Source organism: Myxocyprinus asiaticus, chromosome 36 (genome assembly GCF_019703515.2).
Source record: "Myxocyprinus asiaticus isolate MX2 ecotype Aquarium Trade chromosome 36, UBuf_Myxa_2, whole genome shotgun sequence".
NCBI lineage: Eukaryota > Metazoa > Chordata > Actinopteri > Cypriniformes > Catostomidae > Myxocyprinus > Myxocyprinus asiaticus.
Genome location: NC_059379.1, coordinates 13,897,296 through 13,916,319, shown reverse-complemented (window position 1 = coordinate 13,916,319; position 19,024 = coordinate 13,897,296). Strand labels below are relative to the sequence as shown.

Below are 19,024 nucleotides of genomic sequence, written 5' to 3'. Positions count from 1 at the left end.
TATTATTCTATTGTAATTTATTTCTTTAATAATTTCTCAACTTACTCATGGCTTTGCTACTGTATGCAGTCAGGTTAACCCCTCAAGCCGTTATTTTGGCGAAAATTTTTATTTTGAAGACTGAAGGAATGGAAATTTATTTTGTTTGTACTGGAGTTGACAACAGCCTTTTAATCCAGTGAAATGCTTTCATCTGCCTTGCTGTCCACAAAAACCCGCTGTCAAGGGGTTATTTTAAAAAGACAAATGAGAGGTCCAGAAAACAGGCCAAGGGTTATTACATGCTAAAATATGTAGCGATGCTAGAGATATGGCGAAACACACTAAATATGAGGAGGAGGCAGTGCAGGCTCTATTTCTTGCCTGGGCACCCTGTAATTTCCCTGTAAGCTTGGCTCTGTGCCCATAGCCAGTGCCACCTCGGTCATGTCCGGTCAACCACACAGAGTCAGCGCCATAGCCAGCCATTCTAATTAGTGCAGTTATTTTTGTTTGTGCAAATATTTTTCTTCCTTTTCTCTACCAAACTTCTGTCGGACAGAAGCATCGGGAAGCGCCATCTAGTCTTTGCTGTCTTCTTTTCGAATGTTTGTTTTTTTTTCAGTCCGACATCCTGTTTGTGCATTGGAGTGAGGGAGAGGCAAAGACATTGAGATATACATTAAGATAGAACTAAAAAAAAAGAGTTGGGGGGAGGAGGGGACCAATATATGTTGCTGATTTGGACAGTGACAGGGAAGCATCACTCAAACACACCCAGACACGCATCCACTCATTAGGCCCCATGTTCTAGCCTTTAATATTCTGTTTACTACGCACAACAAGATCAAGTCTGAAATCCAATTCCAGGGCTAACCAGGGCCTTTCACTTTGGTTCTGAAGGAGCCTTGAAAAAAGCCAGGCTTGTAGTCTCTGGAAAGTGTCCAAGGAAATCTGAGGCTCAAGAGTCCAAACAAAAACACCAGGTGAACTCAGAGTAAAAGCAGGAGCCCGCATCCCCACCTCCCTCTGACACACTGCCTGCACACAGGGATCACTTAGACTTTGGGTGTCTGCTCTACCTGACTAAATTGAAGTTAAACGAGCAAGGATGGATGAGGGTGTTTGACACGTGCAAGTCCATGTAAAGAGTTTGGCACTTCTGCAGCGCTCTGTTGCACATAATATATTTAGTGCTGCACTGAGGTACTTGGCCACCCCACCTCCTCCTTCTCAAAAGCGGGCATACCACTCAGCCTTGTGCCATCAAAACCCTCCTCCCTGTTCCACCACGGGGTCACACTTTTAATTACACAGAAACAGTAATCCTATCAGACAGATGGCAAACAGGCCGTCTCCCAAAGACTTTATGCCCAATTGAATCATTACTGATGTTATTTGCTAAATTATTGCAAAACACAACAACACAGCCAAGCAGGATTTGCGCGAGAAGCTAGCGAAAGCAGATGTGCCCTCCTGTCGAGCATCTGTGAAGGAGATCAAGAAGGCGTGAAGACAAGTAGTGCAAAGCTGGGTCTGTTTTAAATGAATAACATTCTAATCAGAGCAAGTAAATGCAAACCCTTATTATGCATTGTAAAAAAAACAAATACGAGGCCTCTACCGGACAAAGCATTTCCAAGCAGCTTGGTTTGGTAAACCACATAACAAGTACAATTGAGAAGTGATGAGAGTATTCTTTTGTTAAAAGAGGGGACATGTTTGTTTTATGGGCTTTGCTCGGCACCACCTTTTGTCTTTTAAGGAACATCCCAAGAGTCCACTTTTTCTTGAAAACCAAACACAGAGCTTCAGTCCACAAACTTGCTGCCAGAGCCCATTCATCCTCTCTGTTTCTCTCTTCTTTTCCTCTGCCCGTCGCTTCTGTCAACAATTAGCGGTCGCCTCTTCCAGAGTCCCAGACCACAGCACCCCAAGCATTAAACTATGAAATCTCCCAATCAGACTCTTAACATAAATTATAGCTTGTGACATCGCTTGGGAAAGACAGTTCCTATAAAATTGTTTATGATGGCAAGAATACAAAACTCCAAATTCAAACCAATAGTTGGACTTGTAACTTTGAAAGCCCTATGGCATTAGCCATAATAATGTCAATAAAAATATTTGAAGCCTGTATTCTTTGGCTTGGAGCAGGGCCTGATTGGTCACCTGTTGTGTTGCTTGGTGTTAATGTATCTCTGATTGGTGCATGTTTTGGCTGGGCCCCAGGGTGTCGTGTTCCATGCTGGGTGGCTAGACTTTATGCCACAGATGGGAACAGCTCCTCAGCCCAACACTGGAGCAGTAAATCTACACCTAAACTTTGGTGGACAAGCCACTCCATAATGCAAAACTAACATTTTCCATTTCATAAAACACAATAAGGCCAAGGCAGAATTACATCTTTGTGCGCCCAGACTTATGATTTTAATTATTGCTTCTTAGCTACCATAAGGCAGAGGGCATAGGGTCATCACTTAAGACAACAACTCGGCCACCAAATCCAATTATTTTAAGCCCAGCTCAAATTAGTCCATATAGAATAGCTGTTTAAAATACTTGTCCTCTGCTTGGCCTTGATAAGACTGGCAGCTTCTCCACAAACCGGAGCAGTTTTGTCTAGAGGCATGTCCATTGCTGTAAAGTGATCCAAGGAGTATATAGAAAACTTCCAAGCGGGTTTTTTTTTTTTTTTTGTCTTGATCCTTTCCTGACTATTGGTCAATACTATTTGCCTGCAGTTGTTCTTACATGCAGACATGTGAGATACTGAGATGGAAAAAGAAGAGACCCTGGGGCCTCAGTAAAATAGGGAACAGTGCTCCAAAGGGGACTTCAAGAGGTAATTTGCAAAATGTTCCAAACAGCATGCCAAAAAAAGGGGTTCCTGGTAGGGATGGGTCCAATTCTGCACTTCCGTACTTGTACTCGTACTCGTGAAAATGCTCAGATACCAAACACTGATATCGACGTATAAATGTAATTGCGCAAACATTCAGCACACAAATTAAAATCCTAAAGTGGTTATTAAACAGCAAAGGCTGTGATTTAATTATATGTACAGTCTACTTGTGCTGCGAACTTCAAAGTGAATGTGTGACGCTGGCTGCTCATATACTGAAAAGACCTCATCATGATCATCACGCTCTCTTGTATGTAGTAGATGACAGAGTACAGCGTGTATTCACTCTACAGCATGCAGCACATACAGACTATACGGTATATTTATTTAATTAAATCGCAGCCTTTTGCAGTTTAATAATACTGGGTCATGTAGTGACCTGATTTTCCAGTGGTGTGAAGCTGACATCAAAAACATACAAACTAAAAAGGCTGTAGACGTTGAGAAACGAGCGAGTAAAAGAAAAAGACATGTTGTATTCAATAGTGGTCACCTCAGCAATTCAGGCAAGAAATGTTTCAAACACATCTACGAATTCTCCATTATTCCTCCTCCTTCGAAATGTAAATTAAAGTCAGCTGGCCTGCAACCAAGGAAGTTTGGGGTAAGAATTGGGAGTTTTGGAGGAAAACAGCCGAAAATACACCTTTTTATCTCCACATCCGCTGCTTTGATGCTAGGCTTGTGTCCATGACTTTTGAAGGGGTGGGGTTAAAATTGACTAACACTTGCATATGTCAGCAAAGAAGAGTAAGTCATGTCACCGGAAGAGCAAGTTATGCCATTTTAATTTAAAGATTACAAGGTCAAATTTTATTTTTTTTTTTTATAAAATAGCAAATATGCATGGATGAATCATTAATAATAAGACCAATTACATGCATTAATAAAATAAATAGGGTCCGTTTTGATTTCATGCCAACTTGCTTTTGTGCAGCACTTTATTTGACAAAAACAACTCCAATGTTTAATTTTGGATTGTGCTGTGAGGATCTGTATAAAGTACTTTGTATGATAAAAAATACTGCACTGTTATGTTAGAGATATTAGTTTAGACACCATTTTGATGAAAAAATTTAATTAAGCGAATATGGAATTAAAAAATGAAAATAGAAAACAGAAATAGTGGGAAAAAAACTGATAAAATAAAACCTGATTTGTTGATAATTTTATGACAACTAAAAATGACTTTTTTTGATGATGTCTTTTGAGTAACAGTTGCAGAAACATAATGAACACACTGTCCTCAAATCATCAGTATTTTATTTGAAAAAAAAAACAAAAAACAGGTATCATTTCAGCAAGTACCAAAAATGAAGTATCGGTCTCTGTCTCAAAAAATTGAATTGGGATATCCCTAGTTCCTGGGGCATATACAGCAGATTTAAATCACAATTTCTAAGCCAGAGATGACTAATATATATATGCTGGGCTACTGAAATGAGAGGTTTCTGAAAAAAAAAACAACAACACAGAATTTCAGGGAAAAGCAATTCCCTTTGTCGAAGCTTTGCTGAGGTGATCTGGTTCTCCATTTCAAGACAGAAATACATTTGCGCTAACTGACAGTCAAAATAAAATCTGCACACACTTAAGTAGTATCAGTATGATCTGACCACAAAAAGCAACATGAGTGTTTCCCCCTCAAGTGCACGTTTGCACTCCTGGACTCTGGTCCCAGAGGCGAGTGTGTTGAGTGTACGATTGTGAGGCTGAGGGCCACACAGCAGCTGTGAGAACAGCACAGGGCCAGCTGCTTCCTCGCTGTCTCCGATTTCCTGACCTTGCAGCCCGAGAGGCACACAGTCAGGTGACCAAATCTAAAACCTGCCCGGCCTCAAACACACGGTCCTCATCCACCCAAGCACAAGCTTTTGGACAAGAGGGCACCCATACACTTTTCTGCTTTCAAACTTTCACAGCACTTATTGTGTTGATAAAAGGCTTTGGTTCAATCTGCGGCTGAGCGCTGTAAACCGATGCCTTTTTCCTCATAGTGCTCCCCAGGCTGTGACCACTGTGTTTGCATACCACAAATCTTGTGTAACTATCAAGAGGTTTCTCACCAATGAGACTTTATATGAATGGTGTTTGGAACAGGGATATTCTTCCACTCAAAATCAATAGATGCAGAGAGTGGAAGCCAGGCAGATTGGTATGCCTCAGGAGAGGAACAACAGGTTCCACTGTTTACCCACGAGACGTTAAGAAAGACTTTCTTTATATAATTCCTCAAGTGGAAGTCAACAATGGTGTTTAAAGGGTGATCAATACTATTGTGCCCTTTAGAGGGACAATGAGATGGGCTGGAAATGGGCATTCAGAGGTAATGCTGGTCTCAAGCGAGCTGCCTGTGACATTGGCCTCAGCCTTGCGTGTCTTGAGTAAATAGCAGCCTCCATGCAATAATTGTAACTTAATTTTAAACTGAGGAGAGTTCACGGAGAATGTCAGAGTCAAACTAGGTCAGCAACGGCCCTACTTTAGCCTGACTAAGACACTTCTCAACCTGTCGTCCAAACACCCTGAGAAACTAAAACAGGTGGTGTGTGTGCCACAGTTTTGTTTGGTTGGTCGTGATTGCAGACTCTGGGGGCGTGTTAGGCCATGTTCAGTGAGTTGCCCTACAGAGCATTAGCCCTCTTCCTGGCTCATTTGAACAGCAATCCTGCTCTCCTGCTCTAAGTGCATCTTTTTGTCATTTGAGAGCTCATGCCCCATTTGTATTATCCACTGAAATGATGGGGGGGGGGGGGGTAGGAAAAAGGAGGGGCTTGGAGAAGACAGCGCAAAGCTTGCATCACACCCCCAATTCCCCTTGTTGAAACAAACACACAGACCCACACACACTCCTTGACTAATGTGCCACGACACTCATACATCACCCACAAATTGGCCAAATGAATTAACCACGGCCCCTGGTTAGCGTTTCAGGCTTTAAATGGATTTTCCCTCTCCTGGTCTGCCCAATAATTGCATTTATCCATCTTGTTGAAGCACGGTTTACACACTTGCTAACATCATGCCAATCCAGGCTACATTTTCTGCTCCAGTGGCAGGAGAGGGGGAGATTTGTCATTGGATCATAACAGGTAATTCAAACAAAAATTAGTTCGATGACTCCCCCGTATGTCAATGTCAATGTCTGGAGAGAGGGGCTCTTCTATCTCTCCCTCAATCTGTCTTTTTTCCTCAGTCTCTCCATCTCTCAATCAACCTGCTTACTGAGATGAATTGAGCTCAGCTGCTCTTTAGTACCGCTCACCCTCACCACTAGGCGCAAGCAAACAACATCCAAAGTAAATGGCGCCTGCAACTATGGACCCTGACTCCACAATTTTTCAGCACTCGCACAGACACACTCACACACAAAGAGCCCGACACAGCACTCGTGTTAAAGGTTGCTGCAGGGGTCAGCTCTGCACTCTCAAGTGTTTGAACAGTAGTGCATTAAAGACTTCAGGGCCCACAGGACAATTGTGCTATGTAAACATTGTGGGATTTCCTTCCCTGCAGATCTTCAGACCTGGGATAAGACGGCCCACTATTTAAACACATCTGAATTCCTGCACTTGCTTACCGCCAAACATCTGCTGTCTTTGCTATCAACCAGGCCAAACCATGTGATAGTACACAGCTCAGGAACATCATCACAGGCTCAGACGTCATTCAACACAATAAATGACAAGGCTCTTGTATCAAAACTAAAACATTGTTATATTTTAAGCTTCCACGGATCTCTGCGCTCAAACAGTTCAGCGCTAGATATTTTTTTCCTCCGTGACCTGAAATCTTTAGATTCTACGCCACCTGTTATGACAAAGCAGGCAATTTATCTTTATTGATATTTGAAAAAAGCAAAGCATGACGGTCCATAAAGATACAGGTGCCGTAAAGCTGTAGATAAAGAAAAACTCCCTGTTCTAAAGAGCATCCTGATGAACGTCACTCCACCACAGTCACCTGACTATTCCATCCCAGCAATGCTTCAACTGATTGTCGGCCAAATAAAACAGCTCCAGGTCAGGATTAAACTATTTCCTTATAAATCACTCCTGCTCGTCACTAAATCTTTCCGTTCACCAGATAGCCAGTGGAGAGAGATCACTATTCACCATGACTGGCAAGCAGTCATCATCTCTATTTAACTCAGAGGGCTGCTGAATTACACCACCTCTATGTCAGTGTTCAGATCTAAACACTGTGAAAGGACATTTATTGCAATCGGACACCACATCTGCCTCCGCTGGCTATCACTGATCAGACTCACGGAGCCCTGAGGGCAACTGGCCAAAGATACACCTCCATTCAATTATACCCCTCTCTCACAATGCAACTGACAATTCGCTCAGCGAGGGACATCAATTCCCTCCGTTTTGGAATCAACCGTACTGAGTGTTCACACCGTCCTCTAATGAGATGTAGCCAGCGACAGCTGATCCAGGCTAATCTTTAAGGGTAGAAACGTACAAACTAACAAACCGACATTTCCTGCAGTCTGTGGTAAAAACTATTTATCTGAGCGCAGGAGGTGTAGACAATTCCTTCTAATTTAATGTAAGCCCCTAGTTATGTTTTTCCTCAAACACATCAACTAGACAAAACTGGCATACAACCATGTGACAAGCACAATGCTAATCAGCTGAAATTTTATCTATATTGTTTGACAGCCACTCAGTTGGATATGGCCAATGAAATAAAGAAGACAACCCAACAGACGTAAGACTCCAAGAATGCCATCTCACACACGTAATTTTGGGCAGGGGATGGTTATCTTCAGATAAAGGAAGGTATTTACAGAAAAAATAATATATATATATATATATATATATATATATATATATATATATATATATATATATATATATATATATACACTGTCTATATATAAAATAAAAACATAGCAGACATTGGTTTAGAATTCATAAAGCACCAATCTTTTTTAATGTATGCAAATATTGGCCTGTTGTACCTCTAGTCCAGGAGTCAGCAACCTTTTTGACATGGAGTACCATTTTTTATTTTTCTGGTCAAAGGCTGTGCCAACCCCACCCCCCAAAAAAAAAAAAACAAGGACATGGATGTGATTTTCCAAAGTTTGAGGCGACAAATATTTCTATATAGCATTTTTCCAAATTTATTTTTCATTACAAATTATATTATCAGCATTAACAGTTTGAGTGAAAAATTTGTGCAAAACCCAATGATTATGAAATAATCATGATCCTGCTTGTGAACAGATTTAATGAAAGAAAACCTGTTTTTTTTTTTTCGTTGTACAAAATGAGTTAACAGTTAATGTCACAAATTTGCTTATTTGTTTACTGATCACGAAATTGTGTGGAATCTTAAACATTTCTTATATTATGTCATACATTTTTCAAAATCACACAGAGGGGTAATCACTAGCACGCAAGCAATAGCAAGAGAGGAGCAGGCTATTTTACTTATAAGTTTTTCGCACCTGCATTCCAATCTACATCTTGATGTAATTCTTCCACATGATCACGCAGCATGTTTTCATCAGCTGAATGGGAGGCTAAACAGCATTAAGTGTGAAGGGACTCGCGCTGTGCATGCAAGCCATTCGCGCATCACAAGCCAATCAACTATTTAGCCCTTTTCGGTGAATCGCACCTGCAAAACTTTATTTCCAGGTTTAATTTACATTTTGAAAAGATTTTTGAACCCAACGATGTGGGTTTATGTTTTCTCTTTTAATCTTTTAATGTAATTTTGAGTGTGTGACCATGGTTTAAGGAGGGTGTACCTGTTTGCGAAATCTCAAGGATTAATAGTGGTGTTTTCCAGGGGCCTGGGTAGTTCAGCGAGTAAAGACGCTGACCACCACCCCTGGAATCGCAAGTTCGAATCCATGGCGCACTGAGTGACTCCAGCCAGGTCTCCTTAGCAACCAAATTGGCCCGGTTGCTAGGGAGGGTAGAGTCACATGGGGTAACCTCTTCGTGGTCGCTATAATGTGGTTTTCGCTCTCGGTGGGGTGCATGGTGAGTTGTGCGTGGATGCCGCGGAGAATACCGTAAAGCCTCTACACGCACTATGTCTCCGCGGTAGCACGCTCAACAAGCCACGTGATAAGATCACGGATTGACGATCTCAGACACAGAGGCAACTGAGATTCATCCTCCGCCACCCGGATTGAGGCGAGTCACTACGCCACCACGAGGACTTAGAGCGCATAGGGAATTGGGCATTCCAAATTGGGGAGAAAAGGGGAGAAAAAATAAATAAACAAAAAAAATTGTGGTGTTTTCCTTATTACACGGCATGTTGCTCTGAAAGCAAAAAGAAACAAATGAAACATGGAATGTAGGTGCTCATCCACACAGCCTGTCCGAAGCAAAGCAGGCACGTTTACTCGCGCGATTACCTGAACATGAAGCGCTGCCAGCTCGTGATATGTGAATGGCTTGCATGCGTTGCACGAGTCTGTTGGGTATACTGCAGGCTCGTCGTATTTTGTTTAGCCTCCCATTCAGCTCATGAAAACATGCTGCGTGATCATGAAGAAGGATCACATCAAGATGTAGATTGGAATGCAGTTGTGGGATTTATATAAATAAAATAGTCTACTTCTCTCTCACCGTTGCTGGCGTGCCAGTGATTACCCCTCCATGTGCCAATGCTTGCACGTGTGCCATAGGTTGCCGACCCCTGCTCTAGTCTTAATATAAACCCCATGATTAGTGGATTAATTTACCTCTACCCTGGTAGAAGTAAAATCTCTTTCACCTTTTGTTCAGTTCTAAATGCAGCACCTTTGCTAGAAACAAGCATGCAATAAACTCATTAGTGAACAGACAAGCACACACACACACACTCTCCAGGCCCAGATCAGAGCTTATCCCTTGGCAATTAAAAGTTTAATTAGAAGATTAAAAATACATGGGCTAAGTTTTATCACCTATTACTTTCTCAATTATGTGCTTTACCCATACAAAACGCTCCAGACATACTGTATCTACAGGAAGTAATGCAGATTATCGAAGTAAACAGGATTTAACTTTCTACAATAGAACATTGTAGAATCTCAATTTGCAATCAGAGCTAGAGGACAGACATGTCAATGTGACACCGAATTAGCTCGTTTTCTTATCAAAGAGCAACATTTCACAGAACTGAATAATTAACAATCAAAACAGCAAATGGTCAGGCCTCATCTGTTTTTAGAAGCTATAAAAATGTAACGACAAGTGCCTAATAAAATGCAACTTTGTCCTACTTTTGTGTTAAAAATAGATGCTGGTTTTTATTTGTTTTTCTGCTGAAGGTCCATAAAGAAGTTTCGCTGAAAACGTACATATCATTTGTCACAATATCACACTTTTTATCAGAGCATAATATTCTAGTTAACTCACTACGCATACACACAAATGAAATTACGTTTTCTGTACTAGATGTACACCTGATATACTGGCAACGCCAGCCATTATGTTTTAAAGTCTGATAATAATGTACACTAAAAATAATCAAGACTGTGCACCAATGAGCACAACACACCCACACACACACTCCTCCAATGGAAACTTAAGCACTCCTATCATTAAGCATAGAAGAGTTAGATGGCAGCTCCAGAGAGCATGTGTGTGTGCACTTTGGCCCAACCCGAGCACGTTCCAATCCAAACAAAAGCCCAGTGCAACCAAATTCCACCAGCGTCACTCAAGCCTCAATGCTGGAGATTTTCCAGGAGACATTTTGATGACGAGGTGGGAATCAGGAAGCGCTAAGGATTTAGCCAGCATCATTAAAAAAATTTTTTTTTAAAAAAGTAAAGAAAAAAAAACATCTGTCCATCAAGCGTGACCATAAATTTGTCACCTCCTTGTCTTTTTACAATTCCCGCTGTGTTTTTTTTTTTCCTTTCGTCCATTTTTTTTCCCCTTAGTTGATAAATGTGGGGCCTGGGGGCTCTATTGTTTGGACATCTAACCAGGAACTGTCTCCACTCTCATTGCCCCCACATTAGCAGCAATTATGCGTCCTATTCAGACGGTCTTTGTGCATCTCCCTCTTCTCCATCCTCCATCTCCCCCACTCTGCCAAGGCGGGCAAATCAAGCTCGCTTTTTCCCGCTTTTCCTAATCCTCTCCTCCGATCCAGCAAGCTGCATCAGGTAAACTCCTTTAAAAACATGCAACTGAAAAACTTCCTCGATGCCATTTTACAGATTTCTATTCATTTGCAGAGGAATATTTATACTACATATACAGTATATAATTTATAACATACATATATGATTTATATGTTAGGGTTTAGGATCTATAATAAAGGATGTTTAAGATGGTTGATACATTTAATAAAATAATTTATCTAGTAATCTGACAAAAATTTTAAACATATATTTAAAAAAAAGTAACATTTATTTACTGTATATTAAGCTCCATATTTAGAATACAAACTGTGCACATTTTGCAGTTTCCACAACATTATAAACAAACAGTTTATTTGCATCAAGCCATTTACCCGCTTTGTTTGTCAATTATGATTGCAAATGACCTCATCTGTCAAATCTTCTAAATATTAATGTAACTGCCAGAACAAGTACTTTTCATTTCATTTTCATTTCCAGTTGGAAACTCTATAGAATGCTTGCACTTCTTGTACTCAATCAATATTAAAGATATCACTCCATAAATAACTACCATCACACACCCCTTCAGTAAAATCTTCCTGTCATGTAAGAATTCACATATAACTATCCTACAGCTGCGCAGGTCTGTATACCGTGCATGTGCACCCGGTGAGAAAGACTAATTTAATTTCCATGTTTCAAGAGCCCCTCGCCATGTAGGCCAGCAGCAGGACTATATTTAACAAATGACAAAAGTTGCATTCCAGACGTACAGTGTGATCTCTGTGTTGATCTTTGTGTATGGAAATAAATGGTGAAGACGAGAGAGAGGTGAGGGGTGGGGTCAATAACACACAGCTGCTAATCCAATGCTGCTCCAAGAGAAGTAGAATTTACAACAGCTTCTATCCGAGTTCCCATTTATCGGTTAGAGGCCAGAATTGTGTTTGCAGCTTTAAAAAAACAAACACACTGGAAATATATCAAGAAAAAGACTGTGGCATCCTATAAAATTGGAAGCTATTTTTTTTTCGTGATATAATTATGAAATTCTTAGTCAACATCTAACATCAAAAAGTATTAAACTAGTGCAGAACATTGTATATAGTAATGTTAGCTAAAACACAAGCATGGCACATTGTAGAGAAAGAAAGAAAATAAAAACAATCAAGGGGGGAAAAAAAAACCCAGGTTATTCTTGTACACATTCATACAGAGCTAATTGCCAAAATCATCAGTGTAAGACAATTGAGCCCAGCAAGCACAAAAAACCCATCTCAGTAAATATTTACAGCACAAATCCTTTCCATTCATTTACAAAGCATTAACAAAACCTTACTGTACTATTTCTTTCACTCCCCCCACCACCACCCCACATCTGTGATTCATTGACTTTACAATTTACCACATGTCGAGATGGGAGAAGTCGGGACTCTATCTGAATCACGACACAAATATGCAAGTGATTTATTGTTTTAAAAACCATGAGCTGATTTAGTGCAACTCCACTCTTCCCGAGCATTACTCCTATTGGCAGACCATGAACAATTACAGTTTGGACTAATTAAACCCCAAGAATGTGCTGCGCGCCACTAATGTCTCACAGGCACCGATTTCAGTTTAATGGTGCCAAACTTTGCTCTCCAACTTAACTCTCACAAATCCAAAACAGATTGCACTTTTTTTATGGGCGTTTATCAAGCCCCAGCAAAACAGAGAACGATGCAATTTTTTTTCTGCCTGGGATAAGAGGAGAGCCAGGGAGGAGGAGAAGAAAAAAAGAGGAGAAGGAAAGAGTGGTAAAGGGAGAGAGAGAGTCTTGCTTCCGCCATTCTTTGTAAACAAAAGTGATTTGCAAAACAAAAGGATGGCAACCTTCTAAATAAACTGAGAGTGTATTTTGTGGAGAGCGGCACAAACGCGAGCGCGTAGCTCGGTGAACCCCCTGCGGATAGCAATTAGGGGCCATTAACATGTAAAGCCAATTTGATAAGGTATGAGTCTATCCCCGTAAATCCGTATTAAACTATCTTCTGCCCCTCACACGACAGGCTTTTCAACATGGATGCAGAACACACATAATCCATATGATAAAACCATTGTTATGGATGTCTTAATGAAATGGCTAAAAAGATTCAGCTATGGTATATTAATAAATATAATATGTACATCCAAGGCTACATGAGGGACAAATGCCATGCATTTGCCATCAATTTTCAAATTCGTTTAAAACTCAAAAACAATTTATTCTCATTAATAAATTATAAATCTGATTTAATATTTAAATATGCACTGTATGGTGTGGCACAAACATTTAATCACAAATTATATATAAAAAAGAGAAATAACTATTGTTATTTTATTGCTGTACAATAAAGAAACCGTTATGCTCTTTATCTCTTTTCTTAATTCCAAATAGCGGAGAGTACATTGGATGTTGCATACTTTTTTTAAACTACGCATAATTATACATTGAAATCTGAAACCCCTGCCTAAAGTCTGCAGGCCTAAGGAATTATGGGGCCAGGGGTGGAGAGGCAGTAAATAAACCCAGCGTATTTACAGGCATAAAGCCCCCTACAAGAATACAGCCGCACAGACCTCTGCTCTACCTCACCGTCTCCCTCTCCACAGACCTGTTGAGGTGTGATTTTAGCCTACAGCCACCCAGTTAACCCAGCACCTTTCTAACCATAACACACACCATAACTGTGTGCACCACACAAACCATGCACACAATAAAAGGGAGAAGAGTGGCTATTATTTGTAGGTTGAGAGAAAAGGGGGAAGAAAGAAAAAACGGGGCAACGGCATTGTCAGTACAGCTTCATGTCAAATTGCTAAATGCTACTAAATCATCATAAGGCTTTTCAGATTGAGGCAGTTGGAAAAACAAACTCCCCATTATTATAGCTCTCAGAGATCAGACAAATTTAAACTGTTCTCTCCCCTCACTCACACATGCACAACACACACACTCGCATTAGTGCAGTGGGAAACGCATTTCATCGTTATTTCAATGGTGAGCCTTGGGGAAAATTAGCTGACACAAGACATATGAAAATAAAATAATAATCATTTTAAAAAGTAGTCACATTTCTGATATCAGCCTGCATGCCGATGTGTGCCATTACATAAACTCTCCTGGCTTACATCATTCTGCAGTAGCAAATTTATCCTGAAAAGAAAACAACTAGTGCAATATATACATCCAAATGTGTGAAACTAAATAAAACTGCAATGCATCATCCAGGTGAAGAAAAAAAATACAAATAAATGGAATACATCATCTGCTTGTTTGCTGAAATTTAAAAAAAAAAAAGGGATGGACCCAAAAGGTGTGATCAGAGCTCAGCACCGGAGAGGAAAAATTTCAGAAATAACATCTTATAACCACATCATCGGCAGCTAACACCAACAACCCCCGTGCATTCGTTAAACATAGAGACACCTAATCGATGGTCAGGTGAATTATTTATCCTCTACTTAAGTAATGCGTTTATGAATACAACGGCTTTCAACTTCAAAGCGGTGTGGGTCGGACGCCCAGGCAGCACATAGGTAGTAGACCTCATGGCAAAAGAAGCGAAAGGGTGCGGGGCTACATCACGATGTCAAAGACTGAGATCTGTAGGCCTGGTTACAGTAAGAGATCAAACAGTACACCATACAGCAATAAAGCAATTCACGATTTCTATCAATATAATATTTAGGTTAGAGGGCAAGAACAGACCAGCCTCCACTCAGTCATTGGTAAATAGAAGAGGATGAATCAAACAAGGATCCTAATTCCACGGGATATCGTTAAATATATTTTCAGTAGCCAAATAAGGGGATAAATAAGCCATCGGTTTAGTAAGGACTTCATCTCAGCAGGTAGAGGAACTATCAGACTATGAGCTTTTGGTAACTGCATCCCTAAGATTCTTTACAACAGTTCAGAGCTTCGCTACCATACAGAAGACTCACAAACATGTCAAATATGTCCTTTATATTCCCTTTAATATTTACATCTTTACAGTGGCCATACTGATGCTTTCATTGTTTTTGTGTGTTTGTTTACATGTGAATTATTCTACGTTCATATTCATGGACATACATTTGCACATTTTTTCAAAGAATACTCCACATTAGGTCAGAACAGCCATGCCACGATAAACACAAACACTCGGTGATGATGATTCTATGAGAATTCCTCACTGGTACTTTAAACAGCATTATGTTTTTAAAATACCTGAAGTGAAATCCCAAATTCAGGGCACCACATTTCAAATGTAGTTATTTATCTAATTTCAGGTTATGCCACATGTCATTGTGATAAAGTGCACCTTCGTGTTTCAGATTAAACCTGGAGCCATTTATGAAAAACAGAAATGACAGCAGGGTTTTACTGCATACTTTCCTTATCATGTTACAGTGTATGAGTTGATCTGAAAGCAATGAAATATTTAAAAATATATATATATAAAATATATATATATAAAAGTGACAACTGTGTGTAAAAAAATTAACCTATTACAGAATCACTAATTTCTTATGGTACTGGGAAAAGAGCTGGAAATTTGTGAATATGCATAAGCATGCAAAGCTGATTTTTACAACACAAACTTTATTTACATTGGTATATTATGCATATGCAAATAGTACACGCTATTCAACATACTGAACTCTCTTAACAAGACATCCATCATGCCTTGACAAATAATGTCAACACAAACATAAAATGTATTCCATTTAAAGCAAATGTTAATTCACTTCAAAATATTTCAAACACATCTGACACTACTACTGTCTAATATTTTACTACACTCACGTAATGGATTGTATGAGCAATATTGTGCTTTCATTCTGACAGTCACAAATTAATTGACTGACGTTCACTAATTACCATAAACTTTTCCCATGATGCTCGTTTGCATTAACGTTTGTGTGTATTTTTTTCTTTATATAACACCAGGGCAAAAACATTAAGTTAAACTCAGATAAATTTGTCAATGTGGCAGCTTTTGTCAGGAGTCATTATAACAACGATAATAATGGTAATAATAGTAATACTACTACTACTACTACTACTACTAATAATAATAATAATAATACCTTGTCAGAATACATTTAAACATTATTTTACATTTTCGGATATAATAAAATAATAATAAAAAAACTTTCTAGTCTAAAGCAATTGAAGTAGCCCAGAAAATTAAAAGACATCGTATTGTAAAATACATAAACAAACGGGTTGAGCTGCTGGGAATGCAAGTAATTTTGAAAGAAATAATAATAACACATGAGCAAAAAGTTCATTAAGGTGTGTGTCTTTGTGGACGTCATAAAAGCACAACTATGCGTGCCACTGTACATGCCGCTCGCGCGGGTCTGTTCACGCGAGTGGCATGCCACTGTACAGTACAGACACAGAGTGCACTGTGGCAGATTTTCACAAGCCGAATTACTTGACACCAAAACAATCCCTTAACATGGAAGCTGTGCTACGTGTAAAAACACGTAAAAAAAAAAAACACTTACTGTGCGTGCGGTCGGAGAGAGTGATCCGTTCGGGAGGTACGGGCTCGTGAGGTCGGGAATCATTATAAATGGATAGCCCGGGTACGGTGGGCTCTTGAACAGCCCTCCATCTTGCCTTTTCGCAGCTAACATGGCGGGGGGGGAAAGAGGAAAACTTTCATAAGTTACATTCCCAAAAACTTTGTATGCATGCTTAGAACAAGGGCAACTGAGGCACCGTGTTGTTGTCCTATGCAAAAAAATAGTGTTAAGGACAAGATCGTTTAAAGAAAACAAGCACTCACCCTCCTCTAAACTTTCTCTTGTTTTGTCTCTGAAACTTTCAGATCTAGGCGGAGGCCGTCTTTCCGCCTTGAAATGCAACGAAACACAGGGATTGCATTGAGTAATAATCACAGTGGGGAAATCGTGAGCTCTTTAGCAGCGTGTTTGTAAAGCACATGTCGCGCGATTAAAAAGCAAAAGTGCACGTAAACTATTGGACAAGTCGAATCGCTGTTATTTGTCACTTACCTCAGAATCCGAAGAGCTGTTTTGATTCGTTTCCGACTCGTTCACGAGAGAAGACTTGACATCTGCTAAATCCCTTTCTGCAGAGGAGTTCTCCGAAATTTTTTCCTCCTGCTCGCCTTCGTCTTTGAAGGAAATCATTTCATCGTTCGCGCCCAGATCGTCTCCTCCACCGCCGTTGAGCTGCGGCATGTTTCCCGAGGAGCGCTAATTTTGCGGGGGGCCAAAAACACCAAAAGTTTTTAAACCCTTGATCTTGGTGTGATCCCCGAATCCGGAGTTTAAGTTTAGGGACTCGCACTGGCGTTTGGCTGGGTAAGTGCTCAAAACTAAAAAAGAAGAGGGCAATCTTGGCAGAAACAGAAGCCGGAGACGGAGCTGAGGCGCTCGGATTGAGGGAGTTGAAGTTGGTCGGAGTGGTTTTCAGTTCAAAGGCGGCGCTGATTGACAGATAGAGAGGGATGGAAATAGAGAGAGTCTGGATTCGGGATTATTGACAGGGAGAAACACACAAGAAAAAAAACTAATGAGATTCAAACAAGGAGGGACCTGAAGTGACGTTTTCATAAATAGAGAGGGGCAGGAAAAAGTATTGGAGGGGGGAACAAGGGCTTGAACGAGAGAGAGAGACGGAGAGGAAAGGAAAATAGCTTTTGGTGAAGAGCAGGACAGTTTAAGCGAGTCGCCCCTGTTTGCTTTTGTACAGGAATGAATGGCAAAATAGGCGGAAGAGACACTTGTGAAAAATTCTGCGATAGTCTTCGTGTATCTGAGCGGTGAAACACAGCAAGAATCAGATTATTCGCTTCCTTGTTTTCTCCAGTTTTAGGGGTGGGCTGGAATAACCTCTCTAACTCACTCCAAACATGCTGACCTAATGAACTAATATTGGAAAAAATAAAAAATAAAATCTACTAAATCAAACCTGTTTATGATAGCATGACTTCAAAACAATTTTAGTTATAAAGGGGAAATTAAATATAAAACAATCAGAGGCAATGATTAAAAAAAAAAAAAAAAAAAAAATCAATGTATTATTTTACTGCATTTTCACCGAAAAGGCTCGTTTTACAACAGGAGAAAGAAAAATGCAAAACAGGCTGGCATGGCACAGCATATGATCTATAATTATAAACATGACCTATATATACAGAAACAATAAATGTACACGTATACATATAATTATAATATAACTTAAAGCATAGTATTAGCCCATAAATTTGTTGGTTTTGAGAAAGGCGGGCTGGACTGAGCCCAAACGGGCTAATTGAGGCCAGATAACCTGTATTCATTATGAATAAAGACACGGGTGGGGGTAGAAACCCGTGTCACGCGGTGTCTTTGTTACAAATACATACATAAATAAATCCAATAAAAATATTGCGTGTACAAGCATAATTATATAAAGTAAAATGTTATGGAATTAAAATAAACTATGGGCAACTGGCTTCTTTTTTATAGGCTAATGTTAGCCTGCTGACTGAGAGTTATTATTATTTCATTTAACATTAATTGATCATTTATATAGGCAATGCATGTTTTAAATTACCATATTACATCCGTTTTAACAGTCAAGGTCCCTCAGGTATCAGGAGGCTAATTAAAGTGAACGGAAAGCTTCATTAATATTTTTCTACCTGAATTTCAGGTACAATTATGTTAACAATGCCATTTGTACCACAGTCTTGCAGTGTAGCCCATATATTATACACTGAAAAAAATAGTGCTGGTATTATGCACATAAACATATACAACGTGCAAATAGGCCTATAATGTTGTACTTGTATATATTTTGTTGTTGCAACTACAGGCAGTATTTAATTTCAATATATGCAACCATATAGCTTAATTATAGAAACACCAAAACTAAGCACTGCCAACAGAATATATTTGTACAGAATTTACAAATAATGTTATAGCCTATAGATGATTCCTGCTTTGATCATCCTCCCCCCAAAATTTTGCAGGAAATGCAGCATGAAATATCTTCACATTCTTTTAAGTTATATATA

At 39.7% G+C, this 19,024-nt stretch overlaps 1 protein-coding gene across 19 annotated transcripts in view; it reads right to left on the bottom strand.

Annotated features, from left to right (window-relative positions):
- tcf7l2 (transcription factor 7 like 2) overlaps nt 1-18,463 on the bottom strand; it is a 107,024-nt gene extending 88,561 nt beyond the window's left edge. For 3 of the 19 annotated variants that reach the window (XR_007894866.1, XR_007894867.1, XM_051673992.1), the window contains exons 1-3: nt 17,016-18,461; nt 16,787-16,853; nt 16,503-16,627 (exon numbers count right to left, since the gene is read on the bottom strand). Coding sequence is in view for 17 of the 19 variants with exons in the window: in XM_051673992.1 (XP_051529952.1) it covers nt 16,503-16,627; nt 16,787-16,853; nt 17,016-17,204 (381 nt within the window). In the remaining 2 variants the exon portion in view is untranslated. Of the gene's footprint in view, nt 1-16,502; nt 16,628-16,786; nt 16,854-17,015 lie in introns of all 19 variants that reach the window. The other 16 variants (XM_051673982.1, XM_051673985.1, XM_051673981.1 and 13 more) reach the window with 12 other exon arrangements.
- Nucleotides 18,464-19,024: the final 561 nt, after the last annotated feature.